Below are 21,696 nucleotides of genomic sequence, written 5' to 3' on the forward strand. Positions count from 1 at the left end.
ACACACACACACACACACACACACACTGATATTTCCACACATCATCATCATCATCATTGCTAATATTAACACCGCTGCTGTGACTCAGAAGCTACAGAAGAATGAGTGGGAGCCAGCTGACACTGTGAGAGCTAAAAACTGATGTTTACTTGAGGAAGTAAAACTGAGAATAACATCATTTATCAGAGGCGCTTTCATCATGATGTGACTTTGTCAGCAGGATGATAACTCAATCATACTTACAAGAATCAGTGCCGGAAGCCATGAGGGAAAAAAAAAAACACACAACAAGTTATGATGGAAACTAAACTGGGTGAACTAAAATGTTCCCATTGTAAATTATTGATTATGAGATAAAACGTCAACATGGAGATAGGCGTAATTATGAAAAAAGAAAGCCATAAAATGATGAGACAAAAGTCATGATTCTGTGATAAAAAGTCAAAATTGAGATAAAACACAAAAAACCCCGTTCTAATTATGAGATTAGATGCCAAAAAGATGACATTGATTGTAAATATTTGCTATAAGTAAGAATTCTGAGATAAAGGTTCTAAAGAATTGGAGTGGAGTCATGAACATGAGGTTAAAAAGTTATATATGACAAAATTCAGATCAAAATCATTTAATAAAGTCACAAATACAAGAAAAAACTTTGAAATCCTGCGATAAAAGTCATTATTAGCAGATAAAAGTAAAAAACTGACCTGATGTAAATGTGAAGAGAAAATGGCCAAAAACTAGATTATTTTACTAGACAAATGTTGAAAATATTACAGTGAAGTCACGATTATTACATATAAAGTCATTTATTTAAAGAAAAAATTCAGAATTATGAGATAAAAAGCAAGACATTTTGCATTTCAGTTACAACCTAATCAGTGGTGCCAATCTGCATTTGATCCCGTCACTGGAGCATATTCAGTGTGTGACGACGGGAACAACAGCAAGAGCTGGAGTCTTCTTTGGTTTGATATGAGAGTCTCTCTGTCGTCGGCGTGACATGCCAGGAACTTGATTGTGTTTTCTGTTCAGGAAAGAAGACGTTACACAGGTCGTTCACTCTAAATCAGAGCTGGCAAAGATTTAGGAGAAGATATCCAGTCATAGTTCAGAAATTTATAAAACATGAATTCAGTCACGTACAGTACCTCTCACTGGCCTTTCCCTTTTCAACTGAAGTGGTCAGTGTGATGTCATCGCCTCCTTTAAGTGTTGCATCCTGGGGGTTGGCTGCAGGAGTACTCACTGTATCACTGCAAGGAAAGGGCGGGAATGAACAGAGTCGATTCTTGTTGTCTCAACCTGTCCTTTAAAAAGTAATTTCACTGGGCTTATCTTTAAATTCCACGATGCTCGCTGACAGTTCTCTTCTATGTTCATGCTGTTTGAGTGATCAGTAATGAGGGTGACTGACAGATGATTTAGCTTCTTACAGTAAATCAGATGAACGCTGGCGAACGTGGCGCAGTCGTACCTGAGCTTGTAGTCCGACGGGAGGCTCAGACCTAATCTGTAGTCTCCCCTGCTCCTGGAGATTTGCTTTTGAAGGTCCCTGACTGAGCGACTGTGATCACTGAATACGTAGCCGACAAACAGCAGCTTCCCTCTGATGTACATCTACCACATTAACAAAGGAGAGTTTACATCACACCAGCAAAGTCACATGCTGCAGTTTTCATTGTGATATTTAAAAAATAATCAGTCAGCGTGTATTGAGGTCACACAGTATGGTTTGCACAAGCACGTTGATTTTGTCTGTGCACCATATACGTCATAAAAGTCATGAGGTTAGGTTAGATTTCACAATAGAGGAACTTGCAGTGTGTGTGTGTGTGTGTGTCTGAGTTTCTGAGTGAGACCTCCTGGCCTGTAGTGCAAACACTGGTTCATGTCATCATGATTCAGGTAATTTCAGTTTGATTTATAGGCCGATGAAGGGATGTTTCATCTTACAACAGAAATCAGTGACTTTGAGCTAAAAATTACGGCTCCTCTTTTCTAATTAAGAGGCGTCCATCCCTCACTGCCTGTCAGCCTACAGTACTTTTATAACAAATGTCCGGGTGTCTTGGAAAGGACAGCACCTAGCTACTGTCATCATCAGCCCCATCCCCCCATGCTATCATCTCTTCTGCTTCAGGCGAGCAGTGCTGCTGCCACCCGGTGGGAGCCATGAAATCATGCACTGAGAAGGGAGAGCGGGAGCTGCAGCCTTTTGGCCAAGCCTGCAGTGGGCTTTACTGACCAGGACCATCCCAGGAGCAGCGTTATGTCTCTGCTGCAGCAGGATGTTCTCCGCTCCACAGCTGGGCTGCTTCCCTGTTGACATCTCGTACCTCACCAGGCGAAATGAATCCATCTGGCACTAGATTAAAAAAAAAAAAAAGCTGTTAAGAAAGAACTGCGTAATAGCCTTCTGTATGTCTTTTGCTGACCCTTTGTTTTATGCTGTCTGTTGTCCTTGTAGTATGTTAATCACTTTGGAAGATTAGAGTCCTTGCAGATTATGTAAACCGGAACAGTACCGCAACAAACAAATGATGCACATGCTGTGAATCAGAGACTGTGGCGATGCTTGACTGGTGACCAAAATAAGAGAAAGATGTGTTGTTTTATTGTGCTCACACCTGAGTGCACGGCGTGGTTCTCTGCTTGTTCCTCCTCCTGTAAAGCCGCTCCAGCACCTCCTGGCCGGGCGCCACATGTGTATTAAAGTGTTGGCTTGCCGGAGTCACACACACCACCAGGATCTGTTGACTGTGTGGAGGCTGGCCCATAATGAAGGCATCGTACTCCAGGTCTGTCACCGCTGGCATCAGCGTAGCGCTGCAGCAGCACCGCCTGCACCCCCCCTCCCCCTGCAGGGCAGCTCTCAGCAGAGCTGGGCACACTGTGACGGGGGCGGATGAGGTGAACGACGGCCGGGCTGGAGGGTTGGTGACGGCGGAGGGCTGCAAATCTGGACTGTGTGGAATGACCAGTGACCTGGCAGAGTGGGAATGATAGTGAAGCTCTCACTGTAAATACATTCCTGGTTTTATAAAACAGTAAATGTCTTCTCTAAATGAGTTTCTGACGGTCATGGAGGACGTACTCAAGTTTAATACTGCCGTGAATCTGAAGGGGTCCTATCTGTGTGACACGGGGCTCCGCCTTTGTTCCCTTTTTGGGTGTCCTGGAAAAAGTCAAAACAGTGGAAATGCCCTTTATTAGTCCTCACATAATGCAACACACAGTTCAGTAAGTAGTGTAGTCTAGCAGGACTCAAGCACTTAAAGGGATATTCCAGCATAAGTTTAATCCATGGTCAAACACAACGTGACACTGAGTAAGACCCCCCCCCCCCAGAGAGATCAAGATTTCTGACCAGCACATAGTTCAAGGTATCAAACATCTAGATAGATAGATAGATAGATAGATAGATAGATAGATAGATAGATAGATAGATAGATAGATAGATAGATAGATAGATAGATAGATAGATAGTGCTCAATTATGATTCAGTTGTTTACTGATTGTACAAGTACCCGAAATATGACTTAAATACATGAATTTGAATGGCTGTAATTAGTTACTTCCACCCCTGGAGATATCTAACTCATTAGCAGCTAAATGCTCCACTATGTTCACCAGCTTGTCTCCCACTTGGTGCTGAGCAGGTTTTGTGCGGTGGGTTTTACACCTCCCTCACTGAAACTCGCTTCCCGTTGCAGCTTCGAGAGTGAATCAAAACAATAAAGTTGAAGGACAAACAGCTAAACAATGAGCCCACGTTCACTATAAAGCTCCGTAAAGCCGAGGAGAGCCCCAGATTTTGGGGGATTATTCTCCGGAGGTTCGTCCCTGTCACATTGTTCCACTGATTGTCATTTGATAAGTTATTCTAAAAAAAGAAAATGCTTGAAAACTCCCTCCAGGCCTTTATCTATATATTTTGACATAGTTTGAAATACGATTTGCTTGTACCAAACACAATCAATCTTCTATCTACATGCCTTGTTTCTACATAAAGAGAAGAACGTAAAGAATTACAGTTGCTGCTTATTTACCTTCTGCAAAGTAAATTGACTACATTTGTTGGGAGCAGTCTTCATAATGGTGAAATCAACCAGTGGCGGATTCATGATGTTTGAGGGGCAGGGGCATCCTAGAGGACACCATATCAGGTTTTGTCCATTGGAAGGGCCTACTTTGACACGTATGATTGTTGGAGTGGCCCACTGGAGTTCGGTTCGTTCTGGCTCTATGTGTCAGTATAAGTGCGCACCTTGGCAGCTTGATGCAGGTCTCTGCTGACCGATGTCCGTGCAACTCCTGCGACTCATCCCCGTCCTCCTCGGGCTGGACTGGCTTAGCATCAACCCACTCAGGTGGGTTCAGAGAGGGCAGAGCAGCTGACTGTACCTCCCTTCTCAGCCTGGTCCTCAGCGGGGCATCTGGCATCCGCTCCATGTCAGGACACTTGATCCCTGAAGGAGAGGAGGAGGTCGCTCAGAAATGCACACGGACAACGAGTGACACAAGTGACCGTGAACAAGATCCTCATGGAACTATTCAATAATGTTGAGTTTGCAAGATGAGGTGATACTGTAACTTTTTGCTTCATTGAACAACTCGCAACAACCTCGCTGGGTCAGATTGGCTCAGTGTTTCTTTTGCTCTATATACTTTAATAACTCACAATGTGCGTCACACCCATTGGCTGCAGAAAAAACTTAGAAAGGTTGTGTTCACGCAGGTAGGTTACCGATGGCCACGCGATAATAATCCATCCAGTCATCCAGGATGTTTCGTACTCTCTGCTGAAGCCTCTTCAGCTCCCTGCCAACATGCCCTCCTCTTCTCCGCTGTGTTGACAGCTCCTCCAGCCCCTCCACCTCTCTGACCATCTGGAGGACCTCCCGGGAGCGCACCGACACCTGCCACACACCATTACCCGCATGGTAGATTACATGATATAACACAACACAATGCATTTAGCAAGCTGTTTTACATAAAGTGACTCATTGAAGGCATCTTAGGGACTTTCAGAGGCTCAAAATGAAATTAAAGGTATTTTCTTTTTATATTCTTGTTGTTGTGTCTCTTACAGGTGTTAGCCTCAGGTTCCTCTTGTTTTTTAGGACCACAGCAGGGGATTTTGTCTTCCCCGCCAGCTGGGGGTCTTGAGCAGCCTCAGAGTTTAACTTTCCTGGAGTCTGCAAACAAGGCTGTCAATGCAGAGTATATATACATATTGCAGTTCACCATAAATCCAAAACCCTCTTTAATTATCCACTTGCTCATCTTGATCTCACCATTTCCTTTGGTTTAGCCAATGCAGGGAGAGGAAGATGAACACTTTCTTTGTTACAGCTGAAGCGGAGCATGGCAGAAGTGCCACTGAGCAGCCTCACAGAGATTAAATCTGACAACTGCAGGAGACAAAAACACATTTACAGGGTTTTATGTTTAAAATTGATTCGATCTCATAAAAAAGGAAAAGTATCCTGAGCACTAAACTGTAGCAAATTCATCCATGGCGATCTAATCTGCATGCTACATAGACCTGTTATGAAACCTCTCTCTGTCCTGTCGGGGTGGCTCATGCGTCATGCCTCACATGACCTGATTTGCTTCCCCTAAATGTGACACTTCCCGTATGCAGATCTCATAGTTATCTGGCATGACAAGGCTCACTCCAGAGTCCTGCTCCCTCTGACCAGCCTTGTCACTGGATATATCTCAAGTCTGGAGATTACCTCTGGCCTGTTCTTCTCTGCAACATGCTGCAGAGCTGATGCGTAATAGTTTAGACATCGAGTGGGGGGAAAAAAGGAAAAGATGCGGAATAAAGGGGTTTACTCTGCAGAGAGAAACTCTTCTGTTGCAGGATGACTCAGTTTGTTTATAGTACAAACAAAGTGGGCATCATTTTTTAAAAAGTTGTCTAAAAGTTGCAGCAGAGTCTCAAACGTCTCCGTTCTAGCTGGCGGTTGCACCTGTATCACGATCTTCTCCCTCGGTGTGCGTCCTGTCTGCCAGCTCCAGTCCTTAGTTATGTTCCCGTGATGGTCACATATGAATCCACCATCCTGGTCCCACACTGCAGTGATGGAACAGCTGGAGGAACAAAAAGTACAAAATGTTACTGTGGATTTTACTGGAATATAAGTATAAACAAGCAGAAAATGGAAAAATTCAAGAAAAGTAAAAGTATCTCACAACTGTATTTGCCCAGCTAGCAATTTATTGTTCTAAAAAAGTTCTAAGAATGTTACCTAGAAAGTTCTTGTAATGCTTTCAGCGAGAAGTTTTCTTTAAGTTCCCAGAATGTTGGAGGATAACATTCTCTAAAAACATTACAAAAATGTTTTGTTGTAACCTCCTTAAAATGTTCAATGAGAATATTGCTTGAATGTTTTGCCCTAATGTTCTTGAAAACGTTCTCAGTGGGAGATTTTCTTTAAATCCCCAGAATGTTTGAGGATAGCGTTCTCTAAAAACATTCTAAAAATATTTTGTGATAATCTCCTTAAAACCTCCTTTGACACACAGCTCAACCCAGCTAGGGGGAGCCAGGATTCAAACCAGCGACCTCCCAGCTTGCAGGAAATGTTCCCACAACATTGGCAAACATTCCCATAGTTTCCAATAATGTTCCTATAACGTTAAATGTTAAGAAAGGAAGAATGGTTTAGGTGCAACATTCTGAGGATGTTTCAGTGATGTTGTTGAAGTAAGAGATTGTAGAATGTTCTTCTATAAAACATTCCCATAATGTTACGAAATAGCAAAGGAAGAACATTCTTAAGGCAACATTTAGAAAATGTTTTTGGCATATTTTTAAGGCGTCCAATTGCAGAACATTTTTTGTAAAACTTTTCCACAATGTTATACGATAACAAAGGAAGAACATTGGCAAAGCAACATGTGGAAAATGTTTTCGGAATATTATTAAGGCCTACAATCCCAAAACATTTTTCTAAAATGTTCCTGTAATGTGATATGTTAACAAAAGAAGAAAGTTTTAGCTGTAACATTCTCTGGATGTTTTGTGGATGTGGGTGAGGTAACATATAGAATGTTCTTCTATAAAACATTCTGAGAATGTTACGTGAAAACAAAGGAAGAACATTCCAAAAGCAACATTTAGAAAATGTTTTGAGGATGGTATTAGGACCTCAGATTATATCACGTTTTTTATGAAACATTTAAACAATGTTATATGATAACAAAGGAAAAACATTCTGTAAACAACACTTGGAAAATGTTTTGGGGGTGTTATTAAAGCCTCAGTTCACAAAACATTTTTTCTACAACTTTCCTGTAATGTGATAAGTTAACAAAGGTAGAACATTTTGTCTGCAACATTCTGAAAATGTTTTGGTGATGTTGTTGAGTTAACATATATAGAATGTTCTTCTTTAAAACATTCTCACAATATTATATGATAACAAAGGAAAAACATTCTGTAAGCAACACTTGGAAAATGTTTTTGAGATGTTTTTAAGGCCTTAGATAACAGATGACAGAACGTTTTTATAAAATGTCATAAACCCATGCCAGCTCCAGGGAAGCAAGCTAAGTTAGTTAGAAAAGCCAATGCAAACCAAGACAGGACCAAACACACCACAATGACGTCGCTAATCCATCCAGACTCCCAGCCGTCCCAGTGCTGATAAATTGGCTAGGTTGCCGTTTGCAAATTACATTATCAGCTACAAAGCAACTAAGGCCAGATCTATGCTGTCTAGCCACTGGCTGCTCGCTCCCGTGCAACAGGTCGCTGTCTGCAGTTGCCCTAATGGCCATCAGTGTCATTCTAAATCCTACACATAGGCCTAGTAGGCCTATCTTTAAATTGGTGAGACCATCCAAGTGTAACAAAACATCTTTTGAATGATATAGGGATAGGGGATAAATTGACATGACTGTCCTCTTCCTAGATGTCCACTTGTCCTAGTCTCTATTTTACCAGGAAAAATTGTGAATATCAAAAGAAAGGTGACCAGGTGGCATTATTACCAGTGCCTACAGTCTCACACCTGGTGTGTACTGTATCTTAGATGTAATTAGCTGGGTTTTGGTACCTAATCATAATTCTGACTTGTGACAATCACAAGCAATCACAATCAATGAGTCAAGGATATTCAGGTGAAATCAAACAAATCATTTTATAGCCCAATATCACCGATCACAAAATTACCTCAAGGGGCTTTACAACATGTATTCTACAGCACAGGCTACATGGGGCGGATTTCCTACAGGGTGAGCAATGGCGCAATTGTAATGTTTTTAGAGAACATTATCCTTGAACATTCTGGTAAACTTAAAGAAAACTTCCCACTGAGAAGGTTTTCAAGAATATTATGGCATAACGTTCAAGCAATGTTGTCACTGAACATTTTATATATACTTTTTTTAATAAATATTTTATTAAAAACATGATACAATCCGAGGCCCTAATAACATCTTGAAAATATTTTCTAAATGTTGCTCTCAGAATGTTCTTCCTTTGTTTTCATGTAACATTCTCGGAATGTTTTATAGAAGAACATTCTATAATATGTTACCTCACCGACATCACCAAAGCATCCCGAGAATGTTATAGCTAAAACTTCCCTCCTTTGTTAACATATCACATTACAGGAACATTTTAGAAAAATGTTTTTGGATTGTAGGCCTTAATATAATATTCTGAAAGCATTTTCCACATGTTGCTTTGACAATGTTCTTCCTTTGCTATTTTGTAATACTATGCTCTGTTTTATAGAAGAACATTCTATAATCTGTTACTTCAACAACATCTCCAAAATATCTTCAGAATGTTGCACCTAAAACATTCTTCCTTTCTTAACATTTAACGTTATAGGAACATTATTTGAAGTGATAAACATCCTTAAAATATTCTTTGAACATTAGATGTTTTTTAAAAACATAATAAGAACTTGTAGGGAATGTTAGTCAATGTTGTGGGAACATTTCTTGCTAGCTGGGTGTGAACTGGACTTGAGTAAATATACTTAGGTACATTCCATCACTGTTTTTTTCTCAGGCTGAGCACTTTTCTCATGATAAATCAAATGAGTGATCCTCTCATCCATTCAGATATTCTCACGCGTCAGTATTGAACCCACCTCAGAGGGTGTGTAACGGCTCCATGCCCAAACGCTGTGATAGTTGCCATGATAACAGGAAACTCGCTGTCACTGAACACGTTGGTGTAGAAACCTCCACCGGGCAGACCTGAGCAGCTTTGGCATACTGCCATACAACCAGATGGGTAGCTGAGAGGACAGGGTCAAAGGTCAAATGGTCAGCGGCAGTGACAAATTTCCCATGTGCAGTACTGCTTCTTGGACAACAACAAGAATTAAAATAGTAATGAATATGCATGATGAGAGAAGGATACTATATGAACGAGGAGCCGTCATTGATCCTGTAGTGTAGTTTCTGCCGTGCTGGATCCTGCTGCTTCACCTCTGGTATCTGGGGTAAACCGTTGACTAAAGTGGCAGGTTGGGCCTTTTTTCTCCTGGATGTCCTGTCCTTCACTGTTTCCTTTGCGTCACCATAATGGCGGCGAATGAGGGGCTTCATGTGCTGATCAGCTGTTTGCAGTTTTCTATGTGAAGATTGAGTAATTTGTTTTAATGCTTGTAAAACAGCTCTCTCAAGCTGTCTAAATGGATTCAGCATTTTTGTGTAACACTGAAAAATGAAATGTAGCCAACACATTTGTTTATAATTGATGACCAAATAGATAATAAGTCAAGGATATGTTAAGTCATGTATTCATGTATACTAACGTTTGATTTAAATTAGTCACTCAAAATAAGACAGCCTTACATTCTACAACCATGCTAGTAGCTAGACTAAATGCTATTATCAGCATGCTAACATGCAAACAATGACGATGCTGACAGATCTTGTTCAGCTGTTTGCAGTTTTCTCCAGGTCCTGTCTGCGGAACAAATGTAAAATTCAATAAAGATATGTTGGTAGCTTCTGATTAACATCAATTAGCCACTTAAAATAAGAGTGCTAATGTCAGGATGCTAACTAGCCTACTGACGTTTAGCAGGAAGCCATAATGTCCATGATGTTAACTATCATAGTTTAGCATGTTAGCATGCTAGTTTAGCATGTTAGCATGCTAAACTATGTATTGGAATACATAATATTTTAATTTGAAAAGAGAAAACACGAAATGTCGATCAATCATGAAAGTTATCCCCCTGAGTGCTGCGAAGGAATGATTAAAGGGTTCAACAAAGTTAGTCTGGAAATGATGAATGTTTTTACAATATTTCATACCAACTCATTTAACAAATGCAGAGATATATCACCAGTTTAGTGAAAACTTTCACCAGCTGGTGGCACTTACTGAAACATTAGGGGATAACCAAAGTCAGTATATGATTTTATCTTCTGCATGCTCTAGATTTAAGTGCTGGACTGGCCAATCAACTGGAAAATCAGATTATCAGTTACAAGATTTTTGGAATGCTACCCATCATTTGCCACACATTTGTTAGGAGGAGCAACTACACACGCATTATTTCTTGCCGCCTGGAGCCGATCCACCACCCACTGACACAACCTGATCCACTGAGGGTCATCACAGGAGGGCTGCGTCGGCTGGACAATCCAACCTGGAAACAAATCACATCCAGCTGAGGCAGCCGGGCCACTGCAGTGAGACAACGAACGACACACTGTCCATCATTCGCATGATGCCTCAGCTCCGTGTGTCTCACCTGGATGTTTACTGCTGTCGGATGAGACAGAGAAACTGAAGGTTGTGGAGTTGTGAGCTGTTGGGGAGAGAGCATTTCAGTCAGTAATACATTCATTCACCTTTTAGATGAATCTGTACAGACAACACTAAGCACACAGTGAATATGTCACTACAAGTGACTTCAGGGAACTTAATAATGTAACTCAATAGCTGTGTAACTGATTAACAGACAGCGGTACATCTGTGCCATGCTACCAGCTACTTGTCCTATCTGGTAACCAATCCGCACACTTCCACAAGCTGCAGCTGAAGCTGTCCTCCGGTTCACTCTTTAAAGGTCATGAGAAATTACTTAATGGGTTTTCACTCTGACAGTATGACTCTCGTCTACTAATCTCAACACCATGTCGCTCCGCTTAAGACGGTATTACACTATTAGTTTGAGTTCAGCAGCCGCCGCTGTGCATAATTTGTGTTTAATTGCTCTTGTGTATTTTAATTTTATTCTTTGTTTACTTAGAATTATAAAACATTGTCAGTGTCTTTACTTATCTGTGTTCAGTTCTGACCTTGTAGCACCTAATTCCCCCTCTGTGGGACAAATAAAGTATTTTCTTATCTCATCATTGTTATGTCTCTTATCATATTAACTCCAGCACATGCATAAAAATGATGGGATATGAAACTGCTCCGTCTATCCTGCCCTATTCTCAGTGCAACATCACATGAGCATTTTATAATAATGCATATTTTATAGAGGGTTTGTGCTGCTGCCTAGAGCATGATTGATGGTTAATAAATCATTTATTAATACTTTATTAGCCCACCTTTTTGTTGCCATGTTTTTTTTGCCTTTTGGCTGATGTATCCTCTTGTACCATAACTTGCCTTGTATTTATCAATATTTACAATTTGATGGATTATTGCTGTAGAAGATTTCAAATTAATGACTGCGTCATATGATCTTTATTATTGATTTACTCGCTTTCAAAAACCCAATTATACAATCATAAAGCATTAAGTCTTTGGTTGTTAATAAATCAGCATATTGATTCTGGCCCCAAGTCTTTTTTACAAAGGTAAACCAGCTGTTAATGGTATTACAATGGTATTACAAGAGAAAGTGAGCGGTTTTTCTTTAATTTTGTCTTTCTTTATTTTTTTTACTAATTTACTCACTGTCTAGACTTTGAGTAAAGTCTTGATAGTGAATCTGTCAAATTGTATAATGGCTTCTTCATATCACCTACTTATCATGTCACGCTTTAGATATCTGAGTAATTCACTTTTCATCTACTGTTTCACTTTATTGGCACCAATGTGCTTCCATAGAATGTGACCCAGACATTCATTTACCTCTCTTGTTATTTTGTTTGTGCTTTTTCATGCGTGGATTTGAGCTCACATGTGGTTTTTTCACAGTGGGACCAACATGTTCCACCACAACAACTGAGTTTCTCTCTCCTGCCTCCTTCTTGTTCTTGTCACAGTCTTCATCCAACTTCAGGGAACCTCTGGGGCCTCCTGGTTTGTCGTTGGTCTGTTGCACCGCCCCTGCAGTCAGCTCCTGCCAGGAGCAATTCAGAATATTTACAATCCCGCGAGGAATACACGCCTTCTGGGCCCACTTATGTTGGGAAAGCAGGCGAGCCAGGTCGTTTAATAACTGAGGGGCTGCTCGCTTGTAGGCATCCACCGGATCTTGGTCCTTTATGTTCGGCGCATCAGATGCGGTATCAGGTTTAACTTCCCCACATGTTTCACCTGAGAGCCTCGGAGTGAGCTCAACACCTTCTTTGTTGTCATTCTCTTGACTACAATGAGAACAACGAGAATTTACTGGACACATAAGGAGAAAAAACATGTAAGAATTATAGTATTAAAGGGGCATTATGTAGTTCAAACTCAGAATTTGAATATTTACAATATTTATGAGGTAATAATACAAACTCAGAACTATTTATTTCCATAACTGCATAAACAAGTTGTTCTCTGAGGAATATAAGGTCCCATGGAGCTAATCAGTCATGGACACAAAAAGAGTTTGTTTAGTCAGTTTGTATAGGCATTATAATTTCTGTCCTAAGACTACATAGTGCACCTTTAAAGGAGCCCTGTGTAGTTTTGGACAGGAAATTCAAACTCAGAATTTAAATATCTACAATAATAATCAGATAAAAACTGAAACGAACTGAAATTGTGTCCTTTAAGGTCAGTTTGTTTGTTCATTTAAAAAAAAAAAAAAACACAGTCGGTGAAGAACTTTCTCTTCGGATTACAACTTCTACTACAGAGTGCACCTTTAAGGGAATTCATTTAAATTACCTTTGTGCTGTGTCTTCGTTTGCCACATTGAAATATAGCCTGCTTCTTGTCCCTTTCATTCTGTTTCGTTTTGTTGGCTGCAAAGAGGTGGATCATGGTTAATGTCTGACTTTCAGGCTGCAGTCTGCAAGAATAATGAATCATTGGCCCACCTGGTCAAAGAAATACACAGGGCCAGTCTTGAGCTCTGCCAGCGCACCAGAGCAAGAAATCATCATGTCCTTAAAACAAAATAAGAATAAAAACAAAACAAAACAAAAAAATCCACTTGAGCTCCCTCTAAAAACTCTCAGATTAGTTCACGTCCATGCGACAAAATACCTAGAGAAGCAAACTGTGGTGCTTTGAAATCCACCTCTCGCTCCTGTCTGCGTGTTGCCGCCGGACTGGTTGCCTGGATGCACGCTTCTCGCTTTGTGCACCATTAACGATCGACTCGGGGCATCAAAATTGAAACGCTATCTGTGCCAACACGCACCACGACACGTTACTCACGATAACAGGTAAGGTGTCCGTGCGTTTTGGCGAAACGCGCTGGAGAGGAGGGAAGTGGCAGCACGGGGGGGGAGCTGCGGTCACAGGTGCGCGCACCGACAGGTAACCTGAGACTCTGCAGCCACTGGATTGCTCGGAGAAAGTGATGATTCTAGCGTGCTGTGCGGCTTTCACGGGCCATGTATCAGGACATGATGGTCACATAATCGAGCACCAGCCTCCTCAAAGAGAGAACACAGAGTTCTGGTACAGTTTGTCCCCAATAAAGGAATTAAATAAATAAATAAAAAACTGAGGATAAAGGAAAGTTTTCGCTCCTCTGGACAGACAGAGGAGGATCATCTTCCGCCACTCGGGTCAAGTTGTTGCACAGAGATTGTCTAATGGCTCATTATTGGCTCAGCTTCCTCCAGCACACTTTTCTGCTCTGACCACTGGAGGCTCCCAGCAGCTTATGCGTCACTTCATCTCTCGGTCGCTGATCATGGCGGAGCTACAGCTACAGCACGAAGTGGAGCCGCAACTTCTCAACGGGGGCGACTTGAACGAGGAGAAAGAAGACGCGGACGCCCCGGAGTCGGTGAAGAAAAAGAGAAGAAAGAAGAAGAGGAGCAGGACCAGCGCACCAGGTGAGAGGCATCACTTTGCGGGGTTAGAGGATCGTGGAGGGGGAGAGAAAAAAAAAAAGAAGAAGAAGAATAGCGCTGAAATTGTCTCCTCCAGTGCCACACGATGTGGAGCGGATATGCGGGACAGGGGACTTGTTCAACCTGTCAGAGGATGTCCCCGTCCAGCTGTCCCAACTCTGCACATCTGGAAACGGGACAGTCTCCGTGAACCGGAATGTAGCATCCTAACTGACAGAAAGCTGTCATTTTTTTTAGGGGAGGGGGGGAATGTAACACGGAATTTTACTCCAGATCAAATATGTTCCCTCCTATAAATCCCCTGTAATCTGCATGAAATGATGTAATAGAAGTATCCACAGTTTTTTTTTTAAATAGTGCATTAAGATGGGAAACACTCTTGTGAGGAGAAAAGAAGAAAAAAAAACCACGATGATGATGATGATGGTGATAATTGCAGCCTTAGAGCTTCATGATGTGGGGAAATAAAATGTGTAGAAACAAAACCAAAAAAAAAGCTCGAGTTGTTGAACCTTCCTGAAGTCAAGTGTGGTCCACACAGCTCTGCCTCTGAAGGGCTAAATGTCATAATGCTGCATGCTACATATGCCCTTGAGGATATTGACTCCCAAGGCATGGAAAGAATTTATGCACACACCCTGCCAAGTTGAGCCCTCAGTGGATGCACTTTTCTTGAGACGACTCTGAACCACAAATAATTTACTCTCTCTCTCTCTCTCCCTCTCTCCGTGTGTGTGTGTGTGTGTGTGTGCGTGCACGTGCGTGTTCACCTGCACATGCATGCACGAGGGTGTGTGACTTTGCAGCAGGGACAAACGAGGCTGAGGGGGATGGAGAAGCCGGAGGTGTTGGTGATGTGACTAAACAGTTGGAGCAGCAAGCGCTGGAGGACAAAGAGAGGGAGGAGGATGGAGAAGAAGGTAACTCCCTCATCCTCACCATCACCACATCCGCTCCATCCCTTCGTCATCTGCAGTAGTGAGTGAGGGGGGGGCAGTGTTGAACTTTAATCCCCCCCCCCACACACACACACACCGCCACCACCCTTGAAAGAAGTGCTCAGTTAAATTCTCGTATCTGCAGTGTGATATTTCTCACTTTTTTTTTTACACACGGCTGTATTGAACCTAATGATGCTTTCAACAGATGGGGACGAGGGAGAGAACTCGGCTGGGAGAAAGAAGAAGAAGAAGAAAAAGAAGAAAGGATGTGAGTCCAGTTTTTCAGACGGCAGGTCGCCTGATTTAAACGCACATGTTTTTACTCTTTAAGTTTGAATGATCCCAGTCAGAAGGGGAACACAACAGGTGCACACACACACACACACACACACACACGTGCACGCAAGCAGTTTGACTCGGTTAATTAGAGTCACGAGAGGAACACAACGCAGCACCGAAGGACAAAATGCAGCCAGACCTTACACGGGCGAGCAGACGGGACACAATTAATGGAACACGCTCTCGACAGCGTGGAGCGCAGTGATCATTCAGAGGCTTTGCATTTACTCAAGGGTGGATCTGTAAGGTGCAGCTGAAAGTTGGATTGTGAATGTCATGAACATGCAGAGGATAACTTGTGTTGGGTTTTTTTCCCTCTCTCCCCTCCCCGATGCTTCCTCCTCCTCCTCCTATCTGGGCCACAGTGAAGGGACAGACTGACCCTCCCTCAGTCCCGATTTGTGAGCTCTATCCCAGCGGAGACTTTCCAAAGGGAGAGGAGTGCGAATATCCGCCATCGAAAGACGGGTGTGTTGACCTCCACGTCGTCCCCCCTCACACACACTCAGCAGTAGTCTTCCAACCATGTGACATGCCTAGTTTTTTTTTAATTACGCCTATTAATATGATCATTTAGGTCTCCGGTCAGATGTAGTGTTTTAGAGCGTGCTTTCCATTTCCCGTTTCCCATCGAAGCATCAACAGCACTTTCACCTGTGTCCCTCTCCTCATTACAACCGTGTGTGTGTGTGTGTGTGTGTGTGTGTGTGTGTGTGTGTGTGTGTGTGTGTGTGTGTGTGTGTGTAACGAGAAAATAATGAGTCCTTCCTCTCTCTCGCTCTCTTTCTCCGCGCTGCGCCCTGTCCGCCTCCCGCCAGGCGCAGCGCAGCGTGGCGGACCACCAGCGAGGAGAAGCGGGCGCTGGACAGGGCCAACGAGGAGATGTGGAGCGACTTCAGGCAGGCGGCCGAGGCGCACCGGCAGGTCCGCGCGTACGTCAGGAGCTGGATCAAGCCGGGGATGACTATGATTGACATCTGGTGAGGGAATCCACAGAGAGATGTGTTTTGTTTAGTTTAGTTTTTTTGTCTCGTTTGCTCGTACATGCTAGAGATCATTGGAACCAGAAATTGATCTGGTTTCAGCAGTCTGCATGCAGCTGTTGTAAGAGTGATCAATGGAAGCGGGAGAGCATTATCTGCCCTGACAACACTCTCACTGTCCCTGCCATCCACTCTTGTCTCTGGCAGCGAGAGGCTCGAGGACTGCTCCAGGAAGCTCATCAGAGAGGACGGGCTGAAGGCAGGCCTGGCCTTCCCCACCGGCTGCTCCATCAACCACTGCGCTGCCCACTACACCCCCAACGCGGGAGACCCCACCGTGCTGCGCTACGACGACATCTGCAAAATTGACTTTGGAACGCACATCAACGGTAAAGAGCTCTCTAATAACTTTTTAAGTGCTTCTGGAGGAAGGCTGTGCCATTTCACACTTGGCATTTACTACGACACGGTAAAATGATGATTGCATTATAATTCTTACAGCCAGAAATAAACTGTTCTCACAAGTTAATTAACTTCAGCCCCCCCTTTTTTGTGTTTAAGATTAACACACGCTGAAGATTCCTGCGAAATGGATCGACTCTTAGAAACTGTTGTGAATGACAAAACGTTTTTGGTTTTTGGTCTTTTGGTCTTTCAGGTCGAATAATCGACTGTGCCTTTACCGTCACTTTCAATCCAAAGTTTGACAGGCTGCTGGAGGCTGTGAGAGACGCAACCAACACCGGCATCAAGGTAACAGAGCTCTCCTCCAGCGTGCATGGTGCCTCTGTGCATGTTCAGAGCTCCATGGAAAAAATGCCACTTCAGACACAAGTGACTCAATAAAGTGAAAAATGTCAAAAACAAGGTCTATTTATCTCACTGAAATACTGCTTTCTCTGGGATTATGTCGTATATTAAGTGTAATGAGATATTTTGACTAGAAATTACACAAAAATACACTTGGTAATGGTCATATTGTGCATTCTATATATCACTAATATTTGATTTAGTTTGAAATGTATTACAATCTATCGTCTATTATAATATAATCACTGAGACTTTAGTTCTTTCTGGCTTTAATGGTGGATTTCTTGTAAACACTACATGTGGTTTTGGATCTTTATAAAGTAATGATGAATTAATACTAATTTATTGTACAACTTTGCATACGGGGAACACACATAATAACTAACCTGTGCATAATAGGGAAAATATTATTACAATGAGATGATGAAAAGTCGATAAATAAAAAAAAGTTTATATAAATATTAGTAGGTGCTAAGCGTATTGAGACTTAACTATTCAGGAGATTAAAAAAGTTTCTGTAAAATATGACACACAAAAAATTGCACCTTAGGTTTTGGATCATATTCAAGAACAAGGCATTAAAGCATCCAGATGACAGATTAATGTAAATTCAAGGTCCCATACTGTATAAAGTGAGACTTCCATGTCTTCTTCAATTATATAAAACACCCATGGAGTGATGCACTGTGCCTTTAAACAAGCTGCCAGGTTGTGATGTCACAACAGCACAGCTGTGACTGTGAAAAAAAGCAGCAGCGCTGATGCAGAAACACAGTGATTGGTGCCTGTTCAGGCCTGTAGGAGCTGACCAATCAGAGCAGACTTAAAGAACCTTAAAGAGACAGGTACAAGTGAGAGTTTAGACAGAGGATGCATAGAAGCTGCAGGAGGAAAAATAATCTGCTTTTTAAAACATTAAGGCATGGGAACATTTTTCAGTAGACAAAGCCAAAATAAAAGTATGTATCATTGTTTATTCAAATAAATAGTAACTACTTATCATGAGTTGTTATAAAATCCCTTGATTTAGAGTTATTCTGTAGCTGATATTCATTTGTTAGCTGTTTGCTCCCGATTTGTTCCCCTTTGCACTTTGATAACAATTTGTGTACTTTTAAAGGTTACAAATGCGACAGATTACAGAAGGGGTGGCAGATATTTCTTACAATCCAGACTGTGTTGTGTTTGAGGAATGTAATGCTGTGTGCTGATGTGAGTGTAAACACACTCTGTCCCAGTTTGCAGGGATTGATGTGCGCCTGTGCGACGTCGGCGAGACCATTCAGGAGGTCATGGAGTCTTACGAAGTGGAGATCGATGGGAAAACATATCAAGGTAATGTGAGGCCGTTTTTCATCTTTTCCTCACGGCGCAGCACCGCTTCCTGTTTATTAAACCCTCTGCGTGGCATTCTCTCTGCAGTGAAGCCAATCAGGAACCTCAACGGCCACTCCATCGGACAGTACAGAATACACTCAGGGAAGACGGTCCCTATCGTGAAAGGCGGAGAGGCCACAAGGATGGAGGTTGGTGTGGCTTACAAATCGGCTCAAATATCAGTTCATCTGAGCCAGAATGTGGATGTGACTGGATTCTGGCGCACAGAACAACACTGCGGCCTCTTTTTTTACTGGAGTGTCTGAAACAAAACCTTTATTAGCTGCTTGACCTTGCGTATAAATAAACCCTTTTTAATTCTTAAGTGTAATTGGAAGAACATGTGGCTGGTTAGGGTTACGGTGCGATGTGGAAAAGTGCTCCAATTCACCGCTCTAACAGCTTCTTAGTCACCCTCGTCAGCACTTTAATTACACCTTTAATGAAATTACACAGTCGCATCCAGCAGCAACACGTGTTCAAACTCCAGCCCCTCATTTCGACGAAAAGAGCTGTGAATTGTGGGCATCCAGGGTTCATTAACAGGCCACTGCTTCGCACTAGGAGATACATAGCCTTTGTTACGCAGAGATCCAGGCCTGCCTCACACCCGCACAGCTGCAGCACATGGCTGTATTTGGACAGAAGTGAGCATTTTAATTGGCAAGTTGCTGCGTCAAGCGTTTTTACCTGATGGGGGGTTGTTGCTGACGTGGCAGCTTTGCGTGTTGTATTTTTAGCTGAAGTGTGTTGGTGTAACAGGGCCATTACCCTCTTTTGTGATCAGAGAGTGCACGGATGGAGTGGCAGCTGGGTGTGCCACGGGGCCGCTAGCACTTTGACTGATTATCGGTGCAGCGAGAGAGGGTGTCGCAGTGTTATCAGCTAATACCACAGGGACTCCGACAACAGCCACATACTGATAGAGACCCAAAACGCCAATGAGACCCGGCCAATCAACTCGCACAAGGCGCCGCTCCAGAAAGGACACTACTGTCTTTTTAATAGACTACACATGAATATGTCAGCTGTTGGCATCTTGGGGTTTTTTGTTCAGTTTACTCTCATTCCCCCCGGAGTGTTTTTGTCCTTTAAGTAACATCAGCCCTGCATGAAAGGTGTACGGGTACAGACACTCATAGTATTTCTACGTTTTAAATCAACTCCTAGAGAGGCACGATGTTGGATATTTTGCAGATATCAGATCAGTTTGGCTGATTCGTGTCACTTAGTTTTTCCTCATATTTGCAGAGAACATCAAGTCTCCTCTGCAGTGGAATCAACATTCTGTACTAACTTTTACCGGGATGGCCCACAGGCAGAAGCAGACGTACAGCACTTTACAAGATGTAGAGGTTCGCTGAGCAAAATAAGAAAACTACTCAGTTGGTTTGCGTTGGGCGTGCATAGTTAAAGCATCATCTTTTAAGAATCTCACTTATAGGTTCACAATAAAAGGAGAATAAAAAATAGAAAATGGCATAAACAGTGATGCTGTCTGATAAGAATGCAGACCTCTTCCACCCCTCAGGCTCTGTTCAGTTGTTCATTGTTACTCTCCCCTATATTTTCTAAAAATTGCATTGAGTCTTTGTCAATTTGTTCACTTTAACATAGCTTTAAATTAACTTTACTCTTGAATTCTATGAAAAATGCTTTCTTTTATGTGCTTTTTGTTCTTGATGTCCTTGATTAACGTCAAAACAAACTAAAATTCCCCAGGCCGGTGCAGATGATTAATGCTGCCGCTCATTAAGCGTCTTTGTCTTTGTTGTTGCTGTTGCCTTTTAGGAAGGTGAAGCTTACGCCATCGAGACATTTGGCAGCACAGGAAGAGGTGCGGTCCACGACGACATGGAGTGCTCTCATTACATGAAAAACTTCAATGTTGGACACGTCCCAATAAGGTTGGCTCTGCTGCTTTCGTCCCCCCCCCCCCCCCGTACTCAAAATACTGATTAAGGAAATGATTCATTGGTTGATTTGCTCATTATAAGTGACTGTGAACAGAGCATCATATCTGCATGTCAGTTTACATCTTCACTCTGTGCATGCAGACTTCCAAGGGCTAAACATCTGCTGAATGTGATCAATGAGAACTTTGGGACCTTGGCGTTCTGCCGCCGCTGGCTGGACCGCCTGGGCGAGAGCAAGTACCTGATGGCGCTGAAGAATCTGTGTGACCTTGGCATCATAGACCCGTACCCACCCCTCTGCGACATCAAGGGCAGCTACACCGCCCAGTATGAGCACACCATCCTACTCAGGCCCACCTACAAGGAGGTAGTGAGCCGGGGAGACGACTACTGAGCATGTGCTGAAACTCAAGGCGAGCCAGGAGGAGCGCGACAGCTCCGAGACGACAAACCTCTGCAGACTGATAGCAATTATGCAATACTTCTCTCACCGAAACTTCCACTGCTTGAGAACCTTTAGGAAATTATTCTAGCAAGAGCAAAAGACTTGTGTCATGGCGGTAGCTTACTAGTACTTTTTTTTTTCCCCTCCAAAGGATCGAGGCAATAGACAAAGGGCATATCTTTAAGATGTAGTGTGATCATTTAAGTCATATTTTGATGTGCTGCTTTTAGGAAATAATATGCAAAAGAAATATATGCAAAAGAATCATGCAAAAAAAGGTTTTGGCGAACACCTCGCCTTACAACGCTTTGCTTCATTGCCTTGTTAAGATCATGTGAGGAAAACTGCAATGAAATATTTATATTTCTATATTTCTTTGCTCTATTTTAATTTAAGGCAATTTTATAAGAAATAAATTGTTATAAATCTTGAATTGATCACTGTGTACATATTTGTAAAGGCTTAAGGGGGAAAAAAATAAAATCCAGTTCTTATTTATTCAACCTCACACCGATGGAAAGTTGGACGACAAAACATTTCAGTGTCACAGCAAAACAGCGTTGAAAGGGGACGTTGGGCGGTTTAGCTCTTGCACCCACTGCAGAAGGGGTGCACGCTTTAGCTTAGCGGCTACAGTGAAGATTTTAGCTGAAAAGGGTGCAAATGACATCTTTTCAAATTTCCTCTCTCTC

General features: G+C 42.4%; 2 protein-coding genes across 9 annotated transcripts; one reads left to right on the plus strand and one right to left on the minus strand.

The window, feature by feature from the left end:
• Positions 1–199: 199 nt before the first annotated feature.
• Positions 200–13,619, minus strand: LOC119024457 (uncharacterized protein C3orf20-like). Of its 6 annotated transcripts, none has more exons than XM_037107291.1 (18): positions 13,204–13,599; positions 13,052–13,128; positions 12,083–12,540; positions 10,746–10,802; positions 10,541–10,661; positions 9,398–9,610; positions 9,123–9,272; positions 5,985–6,105; positions 5,301–5,417; positions 5,094–5,213; positions 4,751–4,922; positions 4,271–4,472; positions 3,098–3,178; positions 2,631–2,988; positions 2,249–2,368; positions 1,478–1,620; positions 1,147–1,256; positions 200–1,027 (listed from the first exon to the last, which is right to left on the minus strand). In XM_037107291.1, coding segments are annotated over exons 1-18 (2,688 nt in total). In that variant the 5' UTR covers positions 13,270–13,599; the 3' UTR covers positions 200–1,025. The 6 variants fall into 6 exon arrangements, with proteins under 6 accessions (XP_036963186.1, XP_036963183.1, XP_036963181.1 ...); XM_037107288.1 differs by having other exon boundaries at positions 203–1,027; positions 1,152–1,256; positions 13,204–13,592; XM_037107286.1 differs by lacking the exon at positions 200–1,027 and having other exon boundaries at positions 1,152–1,620; positions 5,094–5,201; positions 13,204–13,619.
• Positions 13,620–13,849: 230 nt separating this feature from the next.
• Positions 13,850–21,437, plus strand: LOC119024458 (methionine aminopeptidase 2-like). 3 transcript variants are annotated; one of them, XM_037107292.1, is made up of 11 exons: positions 13,850–14,175; positions 15,000–15,113; positions 15,340–15,402; positions 15,839–15,941; positions 16,292–16,453; positions 16,664–16,845; positions 17,115–17,209; positions 18,505–18,601; positions 18,689–18,792; positions 20,435–20,550; positions 20,701–21,437. In XM_037107292.1, the coding sequence occupies exons 1-11, from the start codon at positions 14,001–14,003 to the stop codon at positions 20,951–20,953; spliced, it is 1,464 nt and encodes a 487-aa protein (XP_036963187.1). In that variant the 5' UTR covers positions 13,850–14,000; the 3' UTR covers positions 20,954–21,437. The 3 variants fall into 3 exon arrangements, with proteins under 3 accessions (XP_036963187.1, XP_036963188.1, XP_036963189.1); XM_037107293.1 differs by having other exon boundaries at positions 14,037–14,175; positions 15,000–15,171; XM_037107294.1 differs by lacking the exon at positions 13,850–14,175 and having other exon boundaries at positions 14,185–15,171.
• Positions 21,438–21,696: the final 259 nt, after the last annotated feature.

Source organism: Acanthopagrus latus, chromosome 8, assembly GCF_904848185.1.
Source record: "Acanthopagrus latus isolate v.2019 chromosome 8, fAcaLat1.1, whole genome shotgun sequence".
NCBI classification, from domain to species: Eukaryota; Metazoa; Chordata; class Actinopteri; order Spariformes; family Sparidae; genus Acanthopagrus; species Acanthopagrus latus.

What these genes read in the sequence shown, in the direction of transcription:
- LOC119024457 (XM_037107285.1), bottom strand. Translation starts at nt 13,269, where the DNA reads ATGATGATTTCTTGCTCTGGTGCGCTGGCAGAGCTCAAGACTGGCCCT. An exon ending in GACGGCTCCTCGTTCATATA is followed by an intron (nt 9,273 to 9,397) that starts GTATCCTTCTCT and finishes CTGTCCTCTCAG; the next exon opens with CTACCCATCTGGTTGTATGG. An exon ending in CACGGCAGTATTAAACTTGA is followed by an intron (nt 2,989 to 3,097) that starts GTACGTCCTCCA and finishes CCACTCTGCCAG; the next exon opens with GTCACTGGTCATTCCACACA.
- LOC119024458 (XM_037107292.1), top strand. Translation starts at nt 14,001, where the DNA reads ATGCGTCACTTCATCTCTCGGTCGCTGATCATGGCGGAGCTACAGCTA. An exon ending in CAACCAACACCGGCATCAAG is followed by an intron (nt 17,210 to 18,504) that starts GTAACAGAGCTC and finishes ACTCTGTCCCAG; the next exon opens with TTTGCAGGGATTGATGTGCG. An exon ending in CGATGGGAAAACATATCAAG is followed by an intron (nt 18,602 to 18,688) that starts GTAATGTGAGGC and finishes TTCTCTCTGCAG; the next exon opens with TGAAGCCAATCAGGAACCTC.